Source organism: Eumetopias jubatus, unplaced genomic scaffold (genome assembly GCF_037043125.1).
Source record: "Eumetopias jubatus isolate StellerSeaLion01/CBP00866 unplaced genomic scaffold, mEumJub1_p1.0 scaffold_10, whole genome shotgun sequence".
NCBI classification, from domain to species: domain Eukaryota; kingdom Metazoa; phylum Chordata; class Mammalia; order Carnivora; family Otariidae; genus Eumetopias; species Eumetopias jubatus.
Genome location: NW_028274816.1, coordinates 125,884,139 through 125,909,229, shown reverse-complemented (window position 1 = coordinate 125,909,229; position 25,091 = coordinate 125,884,139). Strand labels below are relative to the sequence as shown.

Sequence of the window (25,091 nt, the reverse complement as noted above, 5' to 3'; positions counted from 1 at the left end):
AATAATATTTTGTGGCATGGTAGAAAATCTATGACGCTCACATTTTAGTATTCATAACTAAAGTTTTATTAGAACACAGCCATGCTTATTCATTTACATATTGTATACGTGTTACATATTACATAGTGTATAACTACTTTTGTAATACAACAGCAAAATTGAGTAGCTGTGACTCAATTTTCCAGGAAAAAAAACCTTTAATTTTTATGTAATCAAGTTTAGCAATATTTTCATGATTTTTGAGTCATGGTTAAAAAGGCTTTTCTCTGGTAATAAAGGAACTTAATCCCTGGTTTCTCCCAGTTGTTGCATGGTTTCATTTATCATATATACATACTTAGAAGGATATGTTTTATGGACAAAAAATCTGCAAATAAATCTAGTAGCTCTTTTATTGGGATTGTTGGTATTATTATTTTGAAGCTATTTTACGTAAATTGTAGGATAAGACAAGTAATTGTCAATGTTGTTAGGAGTCAAGATTTTCAGAAAAAAAAAAGGAGATACAAATATAGAATCAAGGAATTAGGTAAAAAACCTGAAACATTGTATTTGATCTGAAATTATCAATATTTACTCATTATTTTTAAAAATTAGATGCTAGTCCTGAAAGAGCCTAGAAGTAATGATAATACAATATTTATGAGCATTCCTAGCTCCCAGATGAGTGATTTCCATTAAAAGGAACTAAGAATCCTTTTCAAAAAATGTACAAAGTTTTCAAAGACTTAAAGGAGTAAGGTTGGAAGAACACAGGAGCCAAAGTTGGGTCAAGTTGAGGATCAAAAAGAAAGAGTAATTATAATGGATTAAAATACATTGAATATATATTAAAATCAATGTGTCTACAATGATACTCAAAAGGAACCATTCCCCCAAAAGGGTGAAAAATCTTTTTTAAAAAACATATTTATTTATTTAAAGATATTATTAATTTATTTGACAGAGAGATAGAGAGAGAGCACAGATAGGCAGAGTGGCAGGCAGAGGGAGAGGGAGAAGTAGGCTCCCCACCAAGTAGACAGCCTGATGCAGGGCTCGATTCCAGGACCCTGGGATCATGACCTGAGCCGAAGGCAGACACTTAACCAACTGAGTCACCCAGGAGCCCCCCCCAAAAATCTTTCATTTGTTGCTCCTCGAGGTGCCTATTGATAGATAGATACATAGACACATAGAGATTTAGAAATATAATATATAATATTCTGAAAATTTGTAATTAAAAGGAAAGAATTAAACATTTATTTTGTCTTATTATTAGGAAACATTTAATTGTTACCAAATACATAGCAATCAAGTGGGAGTTATTTCAGGAATTCCAATATCTCAAAATTAGGAAATCTATTAATAAAATTCATTATCAAGAGGTCTAGGGTGAAAACCAAGTGATCATCTCCACAGATGTTGAACAAACATTTAACAAAATTAACAATTGTTCTTGAGCTTTAAAAATCGGCTCAGTGTAGTTGTGTCTGACTATTGATTTCAGCTCAGGTCATGATCTTGGGATCGTGAGATCCAGCCCCATGTTGGACTCCATGCTCAGCACAGAGTCTGCTTGTCTCTCTCCCTTTGCTCCTCCCCCCACTCGTGCTCTCTCTCAAAATAATAAATAAAATCTTTTTTAAAAATCACTCTATAAAGGATCTAGAAAAAGAAGATCAAACCTAAACCCAGCAAAAGGAAGGAAATAATAAAGATTAGAGCAGAAATAAATAACATAAAAACTAAACCCAATAGAACAGTTATCCTTTCCTCCGCCATTGTGGTGTGTGCAGTTGAAGGTTACTCACCATGTTTTCTCAAAAGACTTTCAGGATCAAGTGATCCCAGGCCAAGAAACAAAGGTAGAATTGTCCCATTCCCCAGTGGATTCAGATGAACTGGTAATAAAATCAGGTACAACTCCAAGAGGAGATATTAGAGAAGAATCAAGCTGGGTCTATAAGGGATAGCACATGAGATGGCACACATATTTATGCTGCATGAAGGTCTTGTGCTTGTATCCTGTCACTCTATAAACATCACTGCTACCTGGACAATAGACATGTTTTATCAGGGAAATTATTTTTCTCTCTTACTATGCTTCTGCACCAGTAGGTTGGTTTGGTAATAAATATGTGAGTCCTTTTATTTGAAAAAAATAGTTAATTAAAAAATCTAAAAACAATAGAATAGATTAGTGAAAACAGGAGCTGGTTTTTTGAAAAGATCAACAAAATTAAATAACCTCTAGCAAGACACATTTAAAAAAAAAGAGAGGACACAAACAAACAAAATTATTAATGAAGGAGGAGAAATAACAACCAACACCACAGAAACATGAACAATTCTAACAGAATATTATGAAAACCTATTTCCCTATCAAATTGGACAACTTAGAAGAAATGGATAAACTCCTGGAAACATAATCTACCAAAACCAAAGCAGGAAGAAACAGAAAATTTGAACAGACCAATCACCAGCAATGAAATTGAATCAATAATAAAAAAACTCCTAAAACACTAAAGTCCAGGGCCAGATGGCTTCAAGGGTGCATTCTACCGAACATTTAAAGAAGAGTTAAAGAATATCCAATGCGAAAAGGACTATCTCTTCAACAAATGGTGTTGAGAAACCTGGACAACAACATGCAAAAGAATGAAACTGAACTAAGTTCCTACACCATGCACAAAAATAAACTCAAAATGGATGAAAGACCTAAATGTGAGACCTGAAACCATAAAAATCTTAGAAGAGAGCACAGGCAGTAACTTCTCTGACGTTTGCTGTAGCAGCTTCTTTCTAGATATGTCTCCTGAAGCAAGGAAAACAAAAGAAAAAAATACACTTTTGGGACTACATCAAAATGAAAAGCTTCTGCACAGGGAAGGAAATAATTAACATATCTAAAAGGCAACCTACAGAATGGAAGAAGATATTTGCAAATGACATACCCAATAAAGGGTTAGTATCCAAACTACATAAAGAAGTGATACAACTCAATACCCAAACCCCAAATATTTCAATTACAAAATGGGCAGAAGACATGAACAGCCATTTCTCCAAAGAAGACATCCAGATGGACAACAGACACATGAAAAGATGCTCAACATCACTCATCATCAGGGAAATGCAAATCAAAACTACAATGAGATATCACTTCACACCTGTCAGAATGGCTAAAATCAACAATACAAGAAACAAAAGGTGTTGGCAAGGATGTGGAGAAAGGGGAACCCTTGCGCACTGTGGGTGTGAATGTAAACTGGAGCAGCCACTGAGGAAAACAGTATGGAGGGTCCTCAAAAAGTTAAAAATAGAACAGCAATCACGCTACTGGATATTTACCCAAAGAATACAAAAACACTAATTCAAAGGGATACATGTACCCCAATGTTTATAGCAGCATTCTTTACAATAGCCAAACTATGGAAGCAGCCCAAGTGTCCATCGATAGATAAATGGATAAAGAATATGTGGTATAGGGGCGCCTGGGTGGCTCAGTGGTTAAGTGTCTGCCTTCGGCTCAGGTCATGATCCCAGGGTCCTGGGATTGAGCCCCACATTGGGCTCCCTGCTTAGCGGAAAGCCTGCTTCTCCCTCTGCTGCTCCCCCTGCTTGTGTTTCCTCTCTTGCTGTGTCTCTCTCTGTCAAATAAATAAATAAAATCTTAAAAAAAAAAGAATATGTGGTGTATATACAATGGAATATTCTTCAGCCATAAAAAGGAATGCAATCTTGCTATTTGCAATGACATGGATAGAGCAAGAGAGTATAATGCTAAGCAAAATAAGTCAGAGGAAGACAAATACCATATGATTTCACTCATACGTAGAATTTAAGAAACAAAACAAATGAGCAAAGGAAAAAAAGAGAGAGAGACAAACCAAGAAACAGACTCTTAACTATAGAGAACAAACTGATGGTTACCAGAGGGGAGGTCGGTGTGGGGGTGGGGGAAATAGAGGAAGAGGATTAAAGAGTACATTTACCACGATGAAATAATAAAATAAAATAAAACTTAAAAAATCATTCTATAATATAGAAAATAGGCACATTTTTCTTTTCTTTTTTTCTTTCTTTCTTTCTTTTTTTTTTTTTTTAGAGTTGGGGGAGGGACAAAGAGAATCTTAAGCAGGCTCCATGCCCAGCCTGGAGCCCGAGGCCAGGCTTGATCTCAGGACCTTGAGATCATGACTTGAGCCAAAATCAAGAGTCAGACACTTAACTGACTGAGCCACCCAGGCACCCAGCACATTTTTTCTATTGTAATAAAATATATCTTTTTCAGATCCAAATAAAGCAGAGTTATGGTATTAATATATAGTTTTTAAAAACTGCTCATGATGAGGCAATAATACAAGAATCATCCCTACTAAAGTCATAAACAAGACAAGGATGTCCAAATCATCACAATTATTTGAAATTCTATTGGAAGTAATAGCCAGCCAATGTAACTAGGTAAGAGGAAGATATTACAAGCATAAAAATTGAAAATGAAGAAAGAAAACTCCTATTATTTGCAGATAATAAGGTTTCCTTGCTAGGAAATCCAAATAATCACCTAAAATTTTTCTATAAACAGGGGCACCTGGGTGGCTCAGTTGGTTAAGCATCCAACTCTTGGTTTTGGCTCAGGTCATGATCTCACGGTCGTGGATCAAGCCCCATGTCGGGCACCACACTCAGTGAGGAATCTGCTTCCTTCTGCCCCTCCCCGTTCATATGCATGCTCTCTCTCTTTCTCGCTCAAATAAATAAATAAATCTTTTAATAAAAATAAAAAATAAACTTTTTCTATTAATGATGGAACTTAGTAAGGTAGCAGAGTACAAAAATTTACAGAAATTAATAGCTTTCATGTATTCAAACTACATGTAGATAGAAAATGTAATGAAAGAAGAAAGTCCCATTTACAATGGCAATAAAAAAATAATAAAATACCTAGTAATACACCTAACAAGAGATGCAAGCTTAAATGAAAAAAACTTTACGACAACAATGATGGATACAAAATAAGAGGAGTAAATGGAAAGACATAAGTTCTCAGAAACACTTGTCATTAAAAATGTTGATTTTCCCTAAGTTAATAAATAAATTTAAACAGATTTCAATAAAAATTCCTATAAGGTTTGTTTTGTTGCTCTCCTTTTTTTTTCCAAGTAGATGGATCAATCCTAAAGTTCATATTAAAAAGCAAAAACACGGGGCTCCTGGGTGGCTCAGTTGGTTAAGCGTCTGCCTTCAGCTCAGGTCATGATCCTGGGGTCCTGGAATCAAGCCCCCTGTAGGACTCCCTGCTCAGCGGGGAGTCTGCTTCACCCTCTCCCTCTATGTGCATGCTCTCTCTCTACCTCTCTCAAGTAAATAAATAAAATCTTAAAAAAAAAAGAAGCAAAAACACCAGGATAAAAGGGTAAATAGTGAGGACCAGCACAGTCAGAATTATTGAAATACAGATTTTCCTCAACTTATGATAGAGGTATGCCCCAATAAACCCATCATAAATTGAAAATATCCTAAGTAGAAAAAGAATTTAATACACCCAACCTACCCAACATCATAGTTTAGTCAAGCCCACTTTAAATGTGTTCAGAACATTTAAGTTAGTTTACAGTTGAGCCAAATCATCTAACAAACGCCTATTTATAAAGTGTAGACTATCTCATGTAATTGACTGAAAACTGTACTGAAAATGAAAAACAGAATGGTTGTATGGGTACAGAATCGTTTTAAGGGTATGGGTTATTTACCTTCATGATTGTGTGGCTGACTGGGAGCTGTGGCTCACTGCCACTGCCCAGCATCACAAGAGAGCATCATACTGCATATTGCTAGCCCAGGAAAAGATCAAAATTCAAAATTCAAAGTATGATTTCTACTGAACACATACCACTTTTGCACCAACATAAAGTCAAAAAATCAGTAAGTGGATGAAGGGGGAGAGATCGGAGGGGGAGACGAACCAGAGACTATGGACTCTGAGAAACAAACTGAGGGTTCTAGAGGTGGGGGGGTGGGGGGATGGGTTAGCCTGGTGATGGGTATTAAAGAGGGCACGTTCTGTGTGGAGCACTTGGTGTTATGCACAAACAATGAATCATGGAACACTACATCAAAAACTAATGATGTAATGTATGGTGATTAACATAACATAATTAAAAAAAATCTCAGTGACTAAAGCAGCACAGTGTGGTGCATGAACAGGGAGATAATCAATGGGATAGGAAAGAAAAATGCAGAAATACACTCCAAAATATATAGGAATTTAGTAATAAAGTTTCAAGCAGTGGGGCAAAATAGACTATTTGACAATTGTCATTGGGATCACTATATAGCCATTTTTGAAAAGGAAAAAGTTGGATTCGTATTTTACATCTTACATTAGGATAAAGTCCAAATGGATCAATACTCAAAATGGGAATTAAAATAAAAAAATTCCAGAAAAAATACATGGGAGGATTCTTTTACTATCCTGAAAATAACAATGGCTTGAAATCCAGAAGTCATAAAATGAAAGTAAATAAATTCAACCACATAGAAATAAAATATCTTCTGCATGACAAGATATAAATGGCAAGTAAAAAACAGAAGAAAATATTTGTAACTCAGTCAGATGGTCTTATATAAAAAGAAAATTTAGAATCTATATTTGCATTTGCTTCTGTATGTATAAAGAAACTGGAAAAATTCACTGAAAATGAAGAACAGTCATTGTTTATGGCAGAGGTGGAGTACTGGGTAGATGGAGGATGAGAATGGGAGAGGAACTTTTCATTGTATAACTCCTTATACGTTTTGACTTTTGAACCAAGTGAATATATTGCCTATCTGAAAAGTTAAATTTTCAAAAAGTCTCTACTCTTATATAGCTTACTTTCCAGTGCGGGGAGACAGATAATAAGCAAATAAATATATACTTTGGATCATAGTGAGATAACTAAATCCATGAATTCAAGGACCTTGTTTAATATGCTTCATTAATCTTCATAGTGCCTTTTAAATAATGAAGCACATACTAGCAGCTCAATACTTTCTGAATAATTACAAAATTATTTAAGTCCTGTTTGTATGCTTGTTATTGTTCTACTTGCTTTCAATGTAAGGATCTAGATCATCATCAACTGAAAATATAAAAAATTGTACCTGTTGTCAGTAGTGTTGGGAATATGTATCTTCAGGGCTTCTGTGACATCCTTCATCACCCTTTGATAACCAGACATTCCTGAGTCTTTGATATAATAAGGATTGTTTCTCATTAAGTATTCCCCCAAATGATTAATTGGGTTAAACTTGGTTGTATTGTCAACTTCTGCCCAAAGATTCTTCTTTTCCACTTGCATTAACATTTTTTCCACTCCAGGAACTAAGGTAGGCAGAAGTTTGTCAAGCAAATATGCACGAGTGTTCAGTGTCATGTTTTCAGCATTAAACCACTCTTTGGCCAAATTATCCCTAGGGAGTTTTTTTTTAGCCTTTTTTTCTAGTTCTTTCTTCAGATTGTCCTTATCTATTATTTTCTGCTGCATTGCCTGGGCTCTTGCTTCCAATCTTTCGAAAAAATTTTTCTTCCATGGCTGTTCTAGCTTTGAATTCAGTGCAGTTGGATCTAAATTGAAAATCACTTTTGCAGGTTTTCTAACCACCAAATTCTTTGAGACTCTAGTGTTAGAGTCCTTTATTGAACAAATTGAGGTTTTTGTCTGCTCTTCCAGGTCAATTTCTGAGGAGGAAAAAAAGGGAAATGTAAGAAATATTAGAAGTAGATTTTAATCTATGTTACTTTAGAATATTATTAGAAAAAAAGTTTTTTATACCCATTTACATGGTGTATTCAAACACAGCTGAAAGTAACAGAAAATCAGATAACAGTGACTTTCACCCTAAGGACATTAATTGTTGACTTAATCAGAAGTCATTCAGCAGCTCACTGTTTTTCATTAAGTACCTAGCCTGTTTCTATTGTTCTTTATTCATTTTTTGTGCTTGTACCTGAGGATTACAAGGTAGCTATTGCAGCTCCCAGCATCACTTCTTTCTAGGAAAAGAGAATTGAGAACAAACGGGTTTTCTCTTCTTGTGGTTCTACTTTATTATATAAGAAGAGAATGTCCCAAACTCCCCGCTCCAACCAAAATTTTCCTTTACATTTCATTGGCCTTATTAAGTTGCATGTGTATCCCTAGACCAATAACTGGTAAAGGAAAAAGGGATTATTATGAATAGTTTTGACTAATCATAATTTATTCCTTCATGCCAGGGTTTAGAATAAGTTCCTGACATCAAGTGATTTTTATCTGCTGCAAAATTGAGGCTCAGTTGGCAGACAAAAAGGTGAGGAAATGTCTGCTGAGTAGGCAGTGAAGAGACTCTACCACACATATATATTTAAATATATTTCTTTCCACTCTCATATTTCCAGCCTCTTTCAAGTTTTCATTTTAAAAATGCAGTATTGAGATATTAGACCAAAATAGTGGAGTGAGAACAGGCACTTATATTCCCTACCTATCAAAATCTCTATAAATGACAAAAAAATGTGTGTGTGTGTGTGTGTGTGTGTGTGTGTGTGTGTGTGTGTGTGGTGTTAACATAAACATAAGAAAACTGGCAATCATGAAAGGGGTCTTCAGTAGTCAGAAATTTTGAAGGTCTCTGAAAAATGCAAGGAAGGTAGAATTAGATGATTGAAGAAACTATAGGACTAAAAAAATACAGAAGATCACTATGAAATTTGGGAGCAGCTTTGAGGCACCCCAAGTTTAAAGGATGTACATGTGGGTAGCAGGGCATTGATTGATCATTTGTGTACCTTCATCCCCATTTGAGCTAAACATTAGGCATCAGAGGTGTTCACCCCCACACTGAGTCAAGGGGGTTTGGGCTAGAGAGGCAGGGTAATGTCTCCACACAAAGAGAAAATGAATTGCTGACAGACTTCACTGTCTGTACACCTTATACCTCCTTCATAATCACTGGCAGCAATGTACAGAAAACAGAAACTCCAGCTACAGAAAAGCAAACAGGGATTCCCAAATGCAAATGTAAGTACACATAAAAGAATCACTAAATATTTAAAGAAAACTACCTCCATGACTAAATCCAACAAATACAATAACTAATATTACCCAAGGAAATACCATGCAAGGAGTCTCCAAAAGAATTGTAATTAATATCCTCAGAGCAGAGAAGTCAGAAGAAATAAAAAGAATGTTATGAATGTTATTTAAAAATACAATTAAAAGAGCTTGGACACCTAGTGCTCAGATCTTGATTTCTAGTATCATTCTCCAATTTTTAAAAATCAGGACACATTGTTGGAGAAATGACTGATTCTAGGACTGGAGAAGGAAATACTAAATGAGCCTAGAGTATCTTGTAGTGCCAGAAAGTAAAGAAGTGCTCAAAAACAAACAAATAGACAGATAGACAGACAAACACTACAATGATTGGGGTATGGCAAAGGCACACAGCAGCCAACTGAAAGAGCTCTTAACAGCCAAAGGTGGAACAATTTGAGCAATGTAATAAAATAGTATTGGATTCTAAACCAAGTATAAAATAAATATCCATAAGTCTGTACTGATATAAGCAAATAAATGGGGGAAAACAGACAAATCTCCTGGGCAGAAGTATCCCAAATAATTTAGGTAGATACTCTGCCTTCCAGGAGGTAGAGCATAATAACTTTTTTTTAAGATTTATTATTTTATTTTATTATATATTTTTAAAAGATTTTTATTTATTTATTTGACAGAGAGAGAGGGAACACAAGCGGGGGGAGTGGTAGAGGAAGAAGCAGACTCCCCGCTGAGCAGCGAGCCCCACATGGGGCTTGATCCCAGGACCCTGGGATCATGACCTGAGCTGAAGGCAGACGCTTAACAACTGAGCCACCCAGGTGCCCCTTATTTATTTAAAAGAGAGAAAGAAAGGGGAGGAGGGGTGAGGGAGAGAGAGAATCTGGAGCAGATTCCTGGCTGAGCACAGAGCCCAACACGGGGCTTCAACCCACAACCCTGAGATCATGACTTGAGCCAAAACCAAGAGTCAGATGCTTAACCGACTGAGCCACCCAGGTGCCCTAAGTCTCTTCCTCTTAATTATAGGCTGTGCATAGTGACTTCTTCCCAAAAGTACAATATGGAAAAGGGGAAAAATAATAACTTTTCAGACAAACCTGACAAAAACTATCTCAGCCAGATAATCAAGATTAATTAACATAAACAATGGAAAGTCATGTTGATAGCATATATAATACGCTAGATAGGATATGATAAGAACAGCACTTAACATCTGTAGTCTTCCTCCCCAAAATCCATAACCCCATCTAATCATAATTTCAAGATCAGACAAATCCCAATTAAGGACATTCTACAAAAACACCTGATAACACTGCCTAGCATTGTCAAGGTCATCAAAAACAAGGAAATCTTAGAAACTGTCAGAGAAAAGAAAACTCTAAACAGACATGGCAATTAAATATAATATGGTATCCTGGAACAGTAAGAGGACACTAGATAAAAACTAAGGAAACCTGGGGTGCCTCGGTGGCTCAGCTGGTTAAGTGACTGACTCTTGGTTTCAGCTGAGATTGTGATTTCAGGGTCATGAGATGGAGTCCCATGTTGGGCTCCACTCTCAGTGTGGACTCTGCTTGAGATTTTCTCTCCCTTTCCCTATCCCCACCCTCTTCCCCTCCCTCCACTTGTGAGCTCTCTTGTTCTCTTTCTTAAATAAATAAATAAATAAATAAATAAATAAATAAATAAAATCTTAAGAAAACAAAACAAAGGAAATCTGAATAAAATATGAACTTTAGCCCATATAGCTCATTAATTGTGACAAATGTACCACACTAATACAAGTATTAATAATAGGCATAACTGGATGGGGGATAAAGAGGAACTCTATTGTTTTCATAATGTTTTTGTAAATCTGAAAGTATTCTAAAAATAAAAGTTTATTTTAAAAAAAGAAACTCAAGAAACCAAAAAAGAGAGAAATCACTTGGAAATGAAAAAGAATTATTGCTGTCAACAAAACCATCAATTGCATTGCCTTGAAGATCAGAAAATACTGAACAACTAACCAGCAAGCTGGAAGACCAGGCCAAAGCGATAAAAAGGGCAAAGGAAATAAGAGAATGGAGGATAGATCCAGAACTTTTAATATTCATCTTATACAAATGTTAAATGGAGTGAACCAAGAGTGTAGAAGTAAGGAAATATTTGAAGAGATAATGCAAGAAAATCTCTTAGTATTGAAGAAAGATACAAATCTTGAGCTTTAAAAGGCTTACCAAATGCAGTTTCTGTTTGGGATGATGAAAAACTTCTGGAACTAGACAGTGATGATGGTTGAACAACATTGTGAATTTACTTAATGACACTGAATTGTGCACTTCAACATAGTTTAAATGGTAAATTGTATATTATGTGCATTTTACCACAATTTTTTTAAAAAAAGAACCAAATAACTAATGCAAGATACATGATTAAAATACAAAAAAAGTTCTTTAAGGAAGATGAGGTCAGACCTATAGCAGAGCTCTGGACACACACCTCCAGCTCCTGACTCACCACCGTTCACTTTCTTGGAGGAACAAGTCCGTCAGAAAGCTTGCCTCCCCAGCATTACCTTGATCCCCAAACCAGACAAAGACCCCATCAAAAAGGAGAATTACAGACCAATATCCTTGATGAACATGGATGCAAAAATTCTCACCAAAATACTAGCCAATAGGATCCAACAGTACATTAAAAGGATTATTCACCACGACCAAGTGGGATTTATCCCTGGGCTGCAAGGTTGGTTCAACATCTGCAAAATCAATCAACGTGATACAATACATTAACAAAAGAAAGAACAGGAGTCATATGATCCTCTCAATAGATGCAGAAAAAGCATTTGACAAAGTACAGCATCCTTTCTTGATCAAAACTCTTCAGAGTATAGGGATAGAGGGTACATACCTCAATATCATAAAAGCCATCTATGAAAAACCTACAGCGAATATCATTCTCAATGGGGAAAAGCTGAGAGCTTTTCCCCTAAGGTCAGGAACGCGGCAGGGATGTCCACTATCACCACTGCTATTCAACATAGTGTTAGAAGTCCTAGCCACAGCAATCAGACAACAAAAAGAAATCAAAGGCATCCAAATCGGCAAAGAGGCGATCAAACTCTCACTCTTTGCAGATGATATGATACTGTATGTGGAAAACCCAAAAGACTCCACCCCAAAACGGCTAGAACTCATACAGGAATTCAGTAAAGTAGCAGGATATAAAATCAATGCACAGAAATCAGTGGCATTCCTATACACCAACAACAAGACAGAAGAGAGACAAATCAAGGAGTCGATCCCATGTACAATTGCACCCAAAACCATAAGATACCTAGGAATAAATTGAATCAAAGAGGCAAAGGATCTGTACTCAGAAAACTATAAAATACTCATGAAAGAAATTGAAGAAGACACAAAGAAATGGAAAAACGTTCCATGCTCATGGATTGGAAGAACAAACATTGTGAAGATGTCAATGCTACCTAGAGCAATCGACACATTCAATGCAATCCCCATCAAAATACCATCCACTTTTTTCAAAGCAATGGAACAAATAATCCTAAAATTTGTATGGAACCAGAAGAGACCCCGAATAGCCAGAGGAATATTGAAAAACAAAAGCAAAGCTGGCGGCATCACAATTCCGGACTTCCAGCTCTATTACAAAGCTGTCATCATCAAGACAGTATGGTACTGGCACAAAAACAGACACACAGATCAATGGAACAGAATCGAGAGCCCAGAAATGGACCCTCAACTCTACAGTCAACTCATCTTCGACAAAGCAGGAAAGAATGTCCAATGGCAAAAAGACAGTCTCTTCAACAAATGGTGTTGGGAAAATTGGACAGCCCACATGCAGAAGAATGAAACTGGACCATTTCCTTACACCACACACAAAAATAGACTCCAAATGGTTGAAAGACCTAAATGTGAGACAGGAGTCCATCAGAATCCTAAAGGAGAACAGAGGCAGCAACCTCTTCGACCTCAGCCACAGCAACTTCTTCCTAGAAACATCGCCAAAGGTAAGGGAAGCAAGGGCAAAAATGAACTATTGGGATTTCATCAAGACAAAAAGCTTTTGCACAACAAAAGAAACAGTCCACAAAAGCAAAAGACAACCGACAGAATGGGAGAAGATATTTGCAAATGACATATCAGATAAAGGGCTAGTATCCAAAATCTATAAAGAACTTATCAAACTCAACACCCAAAGAACAAATGATCCGATCACGAAATGGGCAGAAGACATGAACAGACATTTTTCCAAAGAAGACATCCAAATGGCCAACAGACACATGAAAAAGTGCTCCAGATCGCTCGGCCTCAGGGAAATCCAAATCAAAACCTCAATGAGATACCACCTCACACCAGTCAGAATGGCTAGAATTAACAAGTCAGGAAACGACAGATGTTGGCGGGGATGTGGAGAAAGGGGAACCCTCCTACACTGTTGGTGGGAATGCAAGCTGGTGCAGCCACTCTGGAAAACAGTATGGAGGTTTCTCAAACAGTTGAAAATAGAGCTACCATACGATCCAGCAATTGCACTCCTGGGTATTTACCACAAGGATACAAATGTAGGGATCCGAAGGGGTACATGCACCCCAATGTTTATACCAGCAATGTCCACAATAGCCAAACTGTGGAAAGAGGCAAAATGTCCATCAACAGATGAATGGATAAAGAAGAAGTGGTATATATACACAATGGAATATTATGCAGTCATATAAAGGAATGAGATCTTGCCATTCGCAACGACGTGGATGGAACTGGAGGGTGTTATGCTGAGTGAAATAAGTCAATCAGAGAAAGACATGTATCATATGACCTCGCTGATATGAGGATTTTTTAACCTCAGGAAACAAATTGAGGGTTGCTGGAGTGGTGGGGGGTGGGAGGGATGGGGTGGGTGGGTGACAGATTTTGGGGAGGGTATGTGCTATGGTGAGCACTGTGAATTGTGCAAGACTGTTGAATCACAGATCAGTACTTCTGAAACAAATAATGCAATATATGTTAAGAAAAAAAAAAGAAGAAGATAGCAGGAGGGGAAGAATGAAGGGGAGTAAGTCGGAGGGGGAGACGAACCATGAGAGACGATGGACTCTGAAAAACAAACTGAGGTTTCTAGAGGGGACGGGGTTGGGGGGATGGGTTAGCCTGGTGATGGGTATTAAAGAGGGCACGTTCTGCGTGGAGCACTGGGTGTTATGCACAAACAATGAATCGTGGAACACTACATCAAAAACTAATGATGTATGGTGATTAACATAACAATAAAAAATTTAAAAAAAGTATAGAAAATTCTTGAAAGAAATTGAGAAAGACACAAAGAAATGGAAAAACGTTCCATGCTCATGGATTGGTAGAACAAATATTCTTAAAATGTCTGTGCTACCCAGAGCAATCTACACATTCAATGCAATCCCTATCAAAATACCATCAACTTTTTTCACAGAACTGGAACAAATAATCCTAAAATTTGTATGAAACCAGAAAAGACCCTGGATAATAGCCAAAGGAATGTTGAAAAAGAAAAGTAAAGCTGGTGGCATCACAGTTCTGGACTTCAAGTTCTATTACAAAGCTTTAATCATCAAGACAGTATGGTACTGGCACAAAAACAGACACACAGATCAATGGAACAGAATAGAGAGCCCAGAAATGGACCCTCAACTCTATGGTCAACTAATCCTTGACAAAACAGGAAAGAATATCCAATGGAAAAAGACAGTGTCTTCAACAAATGGTGTTGGGAAAACTGGACAGCCACAGGCAGAAGAATGAAACTGGACCATTTCCTCCCACCATGCACAAAAATAGATTCAAAATGGACAAAAGACCTAAGTGTGAGACAGGAGTCCATCCAAATCCTCGAGGAGAACACAGGCAGCAACCTCTGTGACCTCGACCTGATGCAACTTCTTGCTAGACACGTCTCCAAACGCAAGGGAAACAAAGGCAAAATGAACTATATGGGACTTCATCAAGATAAAAAGCTTTTGCAACAGCAAAAAAACAGTCAACAAAAACAAAAGACAACCAACAGAATGGGAGAAGATATTTGCAAATGCCTTATCAGATAATGGGCTACTATCCAAAATGTATAAAGAACTTATCAAACTCAACACCCAAAGAACAAATAATCCAATCAAGAAATGGGCAGAAGACATGAGCATACATTTCTCCAAAGAGGACATATAAATGGCCAAGAGACATGCAAAAATGCTCAATATCACTCAGCATCAGGGAAATCCAAATCAAAACCTCAATGAGATACCACCTCACACCAGTCGGAATGGCTACATTTAACCATACAAGAAACAACAGATGTTAGTGAGGATGTGGAGAAAGGGGAACCCCCTTACACTGTTGGTGGGAATGCAAATTGGTGCAGCCACTCTGGAAAACATATGGAGGTTCCTCAAAAAGTTGAAAATTAGAGCTACCCTACAACCCAGCAATTGCACTACTGGGTATTTACCAAAAAGATACAAATGTACCGATCCAAAGGGGCACCTGCACCCCAATGTTTATAGCAGCAATGTCCACAATAGCCGAACTATGGAAAGAGCCCAGATGTCCATCAACAGATGAATGGATAAAGAAGATGTGATACACACACACACACACACACACACACAATGGAATACTACTCAGCCATCAAAAAAATTGAAATCTTGCCATTTGCAATGACATGGATAGAACTAGAGGGTATTACGCTAAGTGAGATAAGTCAATCAGAGAAAGAAAATTATAGTATGATCTCACTGATATGTGGAATTTAAGAAACAAAACAGAGGATCATATAGGAAGAGGAAAAAATAAAATAAGATGAAACCAGAGAGGGAGACATACCATAAGAGACTCTTAATCGTAGGAAACAAACTGAGGGTTGCTGGAGGGGAGGAGGGTGGGAGGATGGGGTAAGAGGGTGATGGACATTATGGAGGGCATGTGATGTAATGAGCACTGGGTATTATATAAGACTGATGAATCACTGACCTCTACCTCTGAAACTAATAATATGTTAATTAATTGAATTTAAATTTAAAAATTTAAGAAAAAAGAAAAGCATACTTACTCATGAATTACAAGACTTAATACATACTGTTAAGATAGCAGTTCTCCCTCAATTGACCTCTAGATTCAATCTAATTCTAATCAAAATTTCTGCAGTTCTCTCTCTGTATGTGTCTGTGTGTCTATAAATTGACAAGTTGATTCTAAAATGTATGTGGAAACGCAGAGGACCCAGAAAAGCCAAGGAAATCTTGAAGAAAAACAAAGTGAAAGGATTTATACCACCAAATATCACTATTTGTAACAGAGTTACAGAAATTAGGGTGGCATGATAATAAGGATAGACAGGGCAATGGAACAGAATAGTCCAGTCGAAAGTCATATATTTATTTATTTTTTTGTTTGTTTGTTTATTTTTAAGCTTTTATTTGTTTATTTGAGAGAGAGAGAGAAGGAGCAGGGGGAGGGGCAGAGGGAGAGAAGCAGACTTCCCACCAAGCAGGGAGCCCTACGTGGGGCTCCATCCCAGGACTCCAGGATCGAGACCTGAGCTGAAGGCTGATGCTTAAATGACTCTGCCACCCAGGAGCCCCAGAAAGTCCTATATTTAAAACAGGAGGTGTTTTTAATAATGATGCCACAGGGAAAAAATGTATTTTGAGTCTTACCTTACCTGGCACACAAAAATAAATTCTACATATATTTTCTATCTAAATGTGAATTATAAAACAAATCATTTTAGAAAAATGCATTGGAGAATATTCTCATGATTTGGGAGTAGACAAAGATTTCTTAAGCAAAACACAAAGAATGCTGTACATAAAAGAAAAACTTGGGAAATAGACATTAAAATTAAGAACTTCTGTTCATGGGTGCCTGGATGTCTCACTTGGCTAAGCCTCCAACGCTTGTTTTCAGCTTAGGTCATGACCTAATGGGTCATGGGATCAAGTCCCACATCTGGCTCGGTGCTCACTGGGGAGTCTGCTTGAAAGATTCTCTCCCTCTGCCCCTCAGCCGCCCCCCCTACCGGCTCACTCATGCTCTCTCTTTCTCTCAAAATAAATAAATCTTAAAAAAAAAAAAAGACTGTTCATCAGAAAACACCATTAAAAGAGTGAAAAGGCAGGCGCCTGGGTGGCTCAGTTGGTTGAGCAGCTGCCTTTGGTTCAAGTCATGATTCTGGAGTCCCAGGATCAAGTCCCGCATCAGGCTCCCTGCTCAGCGGGGAGTCTGCTTCTCCCTCTGACCCTCTCCCCTCTCATGCTTTCTCTCTCATTCTCTCTCTCTCAAATGAATAAATAAATCTTAAAAAAAAAGAAAAAGAAGAGAGTGAAAAGTCAAGCAAGGTATGAGAAAAGATATTTACAATACCTTTGTTCATCAAAGGTTTTTATCTGACTATATAGAGAACTCCTACAAATCAATAAGACAGACAACCCAACAGAAGAATGGACAATAGATCTGAACAGAAACTTCATCAAAGAGAACATTGAAATAGCCTATAAGTAGAGGAAAATGTGTTCTAGTTCATGAGTCCCAAGAGAAATGCAAATTAAAATCACGAGATAAAATTATGTGTTCAGCAGAATAACAAAAAACAGTGCCAAATGTTGGCAAAGATGGAATACAGGAATTCTCATACAGTGCTTGTGGGAATCTAAATTGGTAGAACTTCAGAAAACTGGCACTATTTATAAAGCTGAACATACCCCATTATCAGCATTTATGCTCCTAGAGAAATGAATCTATATGTCTACAAAAAGACATGTGGAGAATGATTATGGCAGCTTCTTTTTGTTCTAGTCTAATTTGGATACTATTCAAATGTCTATCATCAGTAGAATGAATTAAAAAATTATAGTATGTTCATACAATAGAATACTATGCAGCAATGAATAACAATTACTGCCATGCAATGTGGATAAAAGTAGTTAAATTATTGGGCAAAACCAGATACAATAGAGCACATGCTGTATGATTCCATTAATACGAAGTTCAAAAACAGGCAAAATTAATCTATAGTGTTGGAAACTGAGGAAGTGTTACCAAAGAAAGAAAGGAAGGAAGAAAAGAAGGGAGAGAGGAAGAAGGGGGAGAGAGAGAGGAGGGAAGGAAGGGAAGAAGGAAGGAATGTTGGTGTCAACTTTGGAGGGAGGTTATGACTGGAGAAATAGCACGAGGGGGATCCTGGAATTGTGGTAATGCTCTCTCTTTTTTTTTTAATGTGATAAAATATATATAATATTTTTCATTTTAACTACTTGTGAGTGTACAATTCAGTGACATTAAATATATTCAAAATGTTGTAATAATCATCAGCACTATCTATATTGAAGACATTTCCACTATCCCCAACAAAAACTCTGTACCCATTAAACAATAAATTCCCCTTCTCTACTTCCCCCAATTCGTAGTGATCTCTATTTCACTTTCTATCTCTATGAATTTGCATACTCTAGCTACAATATTTTTCCTTGGGTGTCTGGCTTATTTCAATAAACATAATATTTTCCAGGTCCATCCATGTTGTAGCATATATCAAATTTTATTCATTTTTAATGGCTGAATGATATTCCACTGCATGTATATATCATATTTTGTTCAACCATTCATCTGTTGATGTATGTTGGGTTGTTTCCACTTTTTGCCTATTGTGACTAATGCTGCTATGAACACTGGTGTACAAATATCTGTTCAAATATCTGCTTTCAATTTTTGTGGATATATACTTTTTTAAAAAAGATTTTATTTATTTATTTGAGAGAGAACAAGAGAGAGAGAGAGAGCACATGAGAGGGGGTAGGGTCAGAGGGAGAAGCAAACTCCCTGCTGAGCAGGGAGCCTGACGCAGGACTCGATCCCGGGACTCCAGGATCATGACCTGAGCTGAAGGCAGTCATTTAACCAACTGAGCCACCCAGGCGCCCCTTTGTGGATATATACTTAAGAGTGGAATTGTTTAGTTATATGTAATTATATGTTTAAACCTTTTGAGAAACTACCAAACTGTTTCACAGTGGCTGCATCATTTTACATTCTCACAAGCAATGTACCAGAGTTCCAATTTCTCCACATTCCTGCCCATACTTATTTTATTTTTATTTAATTATTATAATTTATTATTATTATTATTTAATTTTTATAATCAGCCTAGTAAGAGTGAACTGATATCTCATTGTGGTTTTGATTTGCATTTCCCTAATGACAAATGATATTGAGCACTTTTTATATGCTTATTGGCCATTTGTATATCTTTGAAGTAATGCCTCTTAAAGTCCTTTGTCTATTTTTGAATTGGGTTGTTTGTTGTTGTTATTATGGGTTTTAGAAATTTTTACGTTCTGATAAGGAACACTAACTCCCTATCAGATATATGACTTGCAAATACATTCTCTCATTCAGTAGATTGTCTTTTCACTTTCTTGTTCTACCTTTGATGTGCAAAAGTTCCTAATTTTGGTGAAGTTCAGTTTATCTATTTTTTCTTTTGTTTCCTGTGCTTTTGATGTCATCTCCATGAAGTCATTGCCAAATCCAATGTCATAAGGATTTTCCCCAAGTTTTCATCTGAGAGTTTTATAGTTTTTTTTTTAAAGATTTTATTTACTTATTTGAGAGGGAGAGAATGAGAGATAGCACGAGAGCGAAGAGGGTCAGAGGGAGAAGCAGACTCCCCGCCGAGCAGGGAGCCCGATGTGGGACTCGACCCCTGGACTCCAGGATCATGACCTGAGCCGAAGGCAGTCGCCCAACCAACCGAGCCACCCAGGCGCCGAAGAGTTTTATAGTTTTAGCTCTTAAATTTAAATTTTCATTAAATTTTTGTTCATTTTTGCATATGGTGTAAAGGTCCAGGTTTCCAATTTATTTGCATGGGATATCCAGCTGTCCTAGTACCATCTGTTAAAAAAATATTCTTCTCCCATTGAATAGACTTGGCACCCTATTGAAAAAAGATATATGTATATATATTAACATATATACTTACATACATACATAAATATATATATGTAGATTTATTTCTGGGCTCTCTATTCCATTCAGTTGGTCTATGTCTGTCCTTACGCCTCCACCATACTGTTTTAATTACTTTAGCTTTAGCTTTGTATTAAGTTTCAAAATTGGGTAATATGAATCTTCCAAGTTTATTCTTTTTCAAGATTGTTTTAGCTCTTCAGAGTCCTTTGCAATTCCATATGAAAGCAAGGATCAGTTTATCCATTTCTGTGAAAGAGACTGTTAGAATTTTGATAAATTGCATTGAATCAACAGATCCCTTTGAGTAGTATTTACATCTTTACAATGTTAAGTCTTCCTATCCATGAACATAGGATTCTTTTCATTTATTTATGTCTTCTTTAATTTTTTCAGCATAGTTTATAGTTTTCAGCATTTAAGCCTTTCATCTCCTTGGTTAGATTTATTCCTAAGTAATTCTTTTAGGTGCTATTGAGAATGGAATTGCTTTCCTAATTTCCTTTTGGGGTTGTTCATTGCTATTGTACAGAAACACAACTGACTTTGTGTGTTGGTGTTGTATCCTGCAACCTTGCTGAATTCATTAATTAGCTCTAGCATCTTCCTTGTGAGTTATTCAAGATACTCTATATATAGGATATGTCACCTATAAACATAGGGTTTTTTTCTGATTTGGATGCTTTTTAATTTCTTTTTCTTTTCTAATATTTATGGCTAGAACTTCCAGTACAATGTTGAATAGCAGCTGTGAAAGTGTGGAGTATAGGGATAGAGGGTACATACCTCAATATCATAAAAGCCATCTGTGAAAAACCCACAGTGAATATCATTCTCAATGGGGAAAAACTGAGAGCTTTCTCCCAAAGGTCAGGAACATGGCAGGGATGTCCACTATCACCACTGCTATTCAACATAGTATTAGAAGTCCTAGCCACAGCAGACAACAAAAAGAAATAAAAGGCATCCAAATCGGCAAAGAAGAAGTCAAACTCTCACTTTTTGCAGATGATATGATACTTTCTGTGGAAAACCCAACAGACTCCACCCCAAAACTGCTAGAACTCATACAGGAATTCAGTAAAGTGGCAGGATATAAAATCAATGCACAGAAATCAGTGGCATTCTTATACACCAACAACAAGACAGAAAGAGAAATGAAGGACTTGATCCCATTTACAATTACCTAGGAATAAATCTAACCAAAGAGGCAAAGAATCTGTACTCAGAAAACTATAAAATACTCATGAAAGAAATTGAGGAAGACACAAAGAAATGGAAAAACGTTCCATGCTCATGGATTGGAAGAATAAATATTGTGAAGATGTCAATGCTACCTAGAGCAATCGACACATTTAATGCAATCCCTATCAAAATACCATCCACTTTTTTCAAAGAAATGGTACAAATAATCCTAAAATTCATATGGAATCAGAAAAGACCCCGAATAGCCAGAGGAATGTTGAAAAAGAAAAGCAAAGCTGGCGGCATCACAATTCCGGACTTCCAGCTCTATTACAAAGCTGTCATCCTCAAGACAGTATGGTACTGGCACAAAAACAGACACACAGATCAATGGAACAGAATCGAGAGCCCAGAAATGGACCCTCAACTCTACAGTCAACTCATCTTCGACAAAGCAGGAAAGAATGTCCAATGGCAAAAAGACAGTCTCTTCAACAAATGGTGTTGGGAAAATTGGACAGCCCACATGCAGAAGAATGAAACTGGATCATTTCCTTACACCACACACAAAAATAGACTCCAAATGGTTGAAAGACCTAAATGTGAGACAGGAGTCCATCAAAATCCTAAAGGAGAACAGAGGCAGCAACCTCTTCGACCTCAGCCACAGCAACTTCTTCCTAGAAACGTCGCCAAAGGTAAGGGAAGCAAGGGCAAAAATGAACTATTGGGATTTCATCAAGATAAAAAGCTTTTGCACAACAAAAGAAACAGTCCACAAAAGCAAAAGACAACCGACAGAATGGGAGAAGATATTTGCAAATGACATATCAGATAAAGGGCTAGTATCCAAAATCTATAAAGAACTTATCAAACTCAACACCCAAAGAACAAATGATCCGATCACGAAATGGGCAGAAGACATGAACAGACATTTTTCCAAAGAAGACATCCAAATGGCCAAAAGACACATGAAAAAGTGCTCCAGATCGCTCGGCCTCAGGGAAATCCAAATCAAAACCTCAATGAGATACCACCTCACACCAGTCAGAATGGCTAAAATTAACAAGTCAGGGAACGACAGATGTTGGCGGGGATGCGGAGAAAGGGGAACCCTCCTACACTGTTGGTGGGAATGCAAGCTGGTGCAGCCACTCTGGAAAACAGTATGGAGGTTCCTCAAAAAGTTGAAAATAGAGTTACCCTAAAATCCAGCAATTGCACTACCCCAAAGATACAAATGTAGGGATCCGAAGGGGTACGTGCACCCTGATGTTTATAGCAGTGTTGTCCACAATAGCCAAACTGTGGAAAGAGCCAAGATGTCCATCAGCAGATGAATGGATAAAAAAGATGTGATATATATATATATATATATATATATATATAATATTCTATTTTATATATTTCCACCCAGAATGGAATATTATGCAGCCATCAAAACCCCTGAAATCTTGCCATTTGCAATGACATAGATAGAACTAGAGGGTATTATGCTAAGCGAAATAAGTCAACCAAAGAAAGACACGTATTATATGATCTCACTGATATGAGGAATTCTTAATTTCAGGAAATGAACTCAGGGTTCCTGGAGTGGTGGGGGAGGGAAGGGATGGGGTGGCTGGGTGATAGACATTGGGGAGGGTATGTGCTATGGTGAGTGCTGTGAATTGTATAAGACTGTTGAAGCACAGACCTGTACCTCTGAAACGAATAATACATTATATGTTAAAAAAAGAAATAAAGAAGAAGCTAGTAGGAAGGGAAAAATGAAGGGGGGGAAATCGGAGGGGGAGACGAACCATGAGAGACTATGAACTCTGAGAAACAAATTGAGGATTCTAGAGGGGAGGAGAGTGGGGGGATGGGTTAGCCTGGTAATGGGTATTAAAGAGGGCACGTATTGAATGGAGCACTGGGTTTTATACACAAACAACGAATCAGGGAACACTGCATCAGAAACTAATGATGTAATGTATGATGATTAACATAACATAATAAAATTAAATTAAAATTTAAAAAGTGTGTATCCTTGTCTTTTTTCTGATCTTAAGGGGAAAGTTTTCAGTCTTTCACCACTAAGTATGATGTTAACTGGGTTTTTAAATAAATATCATTTATCATTCTGAGGAATTTCCCCTCTGTTGCTAGTTTTCTGAGGAGGTTTTTTTTAAAATCATGAAATGGTGTTGGATTCTGTCAAATACCTTTTCTACATCAGTTGAGGTGATTATGTGTTTTTTTCCCTTCATTGTATTAATGTGAGTAATTACCCTGATTGATTGTCTTATGTTGGATCACAATTGCATTTCTGGGATAAATCTCACTTGATCATGGTAAATAATCCTATGACTATGCTCTTGGATTTGATTTGCTAATATCTTGTTGAGGATTTTTGCGTCTGTATTCAAAAGGAATATTGGTCTGCAATTTTCTTTTCTTGTGGTGTCTTTATCTGCTTTTGGTATCAGAATAATGCTGGCCTCATAGAATGAGTTAGAAATCATTCCGTCCCCTTCAATTCTTTGGGAAGAGCTTGGTAAGGATTGATTTTATTTTATTTTATGTTTATTTTATTTTTTTTTAAAAAAATATATTTTTAAGTAATCTCTACACCCAACGTGGGGCTCAAGCTCACAACCCAGAGATCAAGAATCACACACTCCACACTCCTGACTGAGCCAGCCAGGGGTCCCTGATTTTAATTCTTTAGATGTTTGATTGCACTGTTGAAGCCATCCAGTCCAGGACTTTTCTTTGCCGGGAGGATTTTGATTACTGATTCAATCTCTTTACTTACTATAGGTCTGTTGAGATTTTCTGTTTCTTTTTGAGTCAGTTTAGATAATTTTTGTGTTTCAAGGAATTCGTCCACTTATTCTAGATTATTCTTTTTATCTCTGTGAGACTGGTGGTAATGTTCTCACTCTCGTTTCTTATTTTAGTTATTCATATCTTTTCTTTTTCTTTGCCAGTCTAGCTAAAGGTTTGTCAATTAGTTGACCTTTTTAAAAAACTAACTTCTGATTTTATTGATGTTCTCTACTGTTTTTCTATTCTCTATTTTGTTTATCTCCATTCTAATCTTTATTATTTCCTTCCTTCTGCCTTCCTTCTGCTTCAGTTCTGAGTTTATTTTGCTCTTCTTTTTTTAGTCCATTAAGATGTGAAGTTAGGTTTGAAACACCTGGGTGGCTCAGTCAGTGGAGCCTCTGACTCTTGGGTTTGACTCAGGTCATGATCTCATGGGTTGTGAGCTGGGCTCCAAGCTCAGGAGGGAGTCGGCTTGGGGATTCTCTTCCTCTGCCCCTCCCCCAACTCACGCAGGTGTGTGCGTGTCTTCCCGTGCACTCTTTCTCTCAAATCAATCAATCAATCAATCTTTAAAAAAAGATGTGAAGTTCGGTTATTGATTTGAGGTCTTCTTTTTTTAATGTAGTCACGGCTCTAAGTTTCCTTCTGAGCACTACTTTCACGGTATCCCATAAGCTTCGGTATGTTGTATTTTCATTTTCATTCATCTCTAAGAATTTTCTATTTCCCTTGTGATTTCTTCTTTGGTTCATTGGTGTTTAAGAGTGTGTGTGTTTAAAGTATCACAGATTTGTGAATTTTCCAGTTTTTCTTCTGTTATTGATTTCTGACTTCATCCTGTTTTGGTCAAAGAAGATACTTTATGTGATATCTATGTTTTTAAATTTATTGAGATTTATTTTGTGGCCTAACATATGGTCTATCTGAAGGATATCCCATGTGCATTTGAGAAGAATGTGAATTCTGTTGTTGTTGGGTAGAGTGTTCTCTATATGTCTATTAGAGATAGTTAATTTTTGTATATGATGTGAGG

The 25,091-nt window shown here is 37.0% G+C and overlaps 1 protein-coding gene across 1 annotated transcript in view; it reads right to left on the bottom strand.

Moving 5' to 3' along the window:
- The window catches only part of EFCAB5 (EF-hand calcium binding domain 5), a 184,239-nt gene that overhangs the window by 117,127 nt on the left and 42,021 nt on the right, over positions 1-25,091 (bottom strand). Inside the window, exon 5 of the mRNA XM_088028403.1 lies at positions 7,129-7,705. Within this exon, the coding sequence (XP_087884529.1) occupies positions 7,129-7,705 (577 nt within the window). The remainder of the gene's footprint in view (positions 1-7,128; positions 7,706-25,091) is intronic.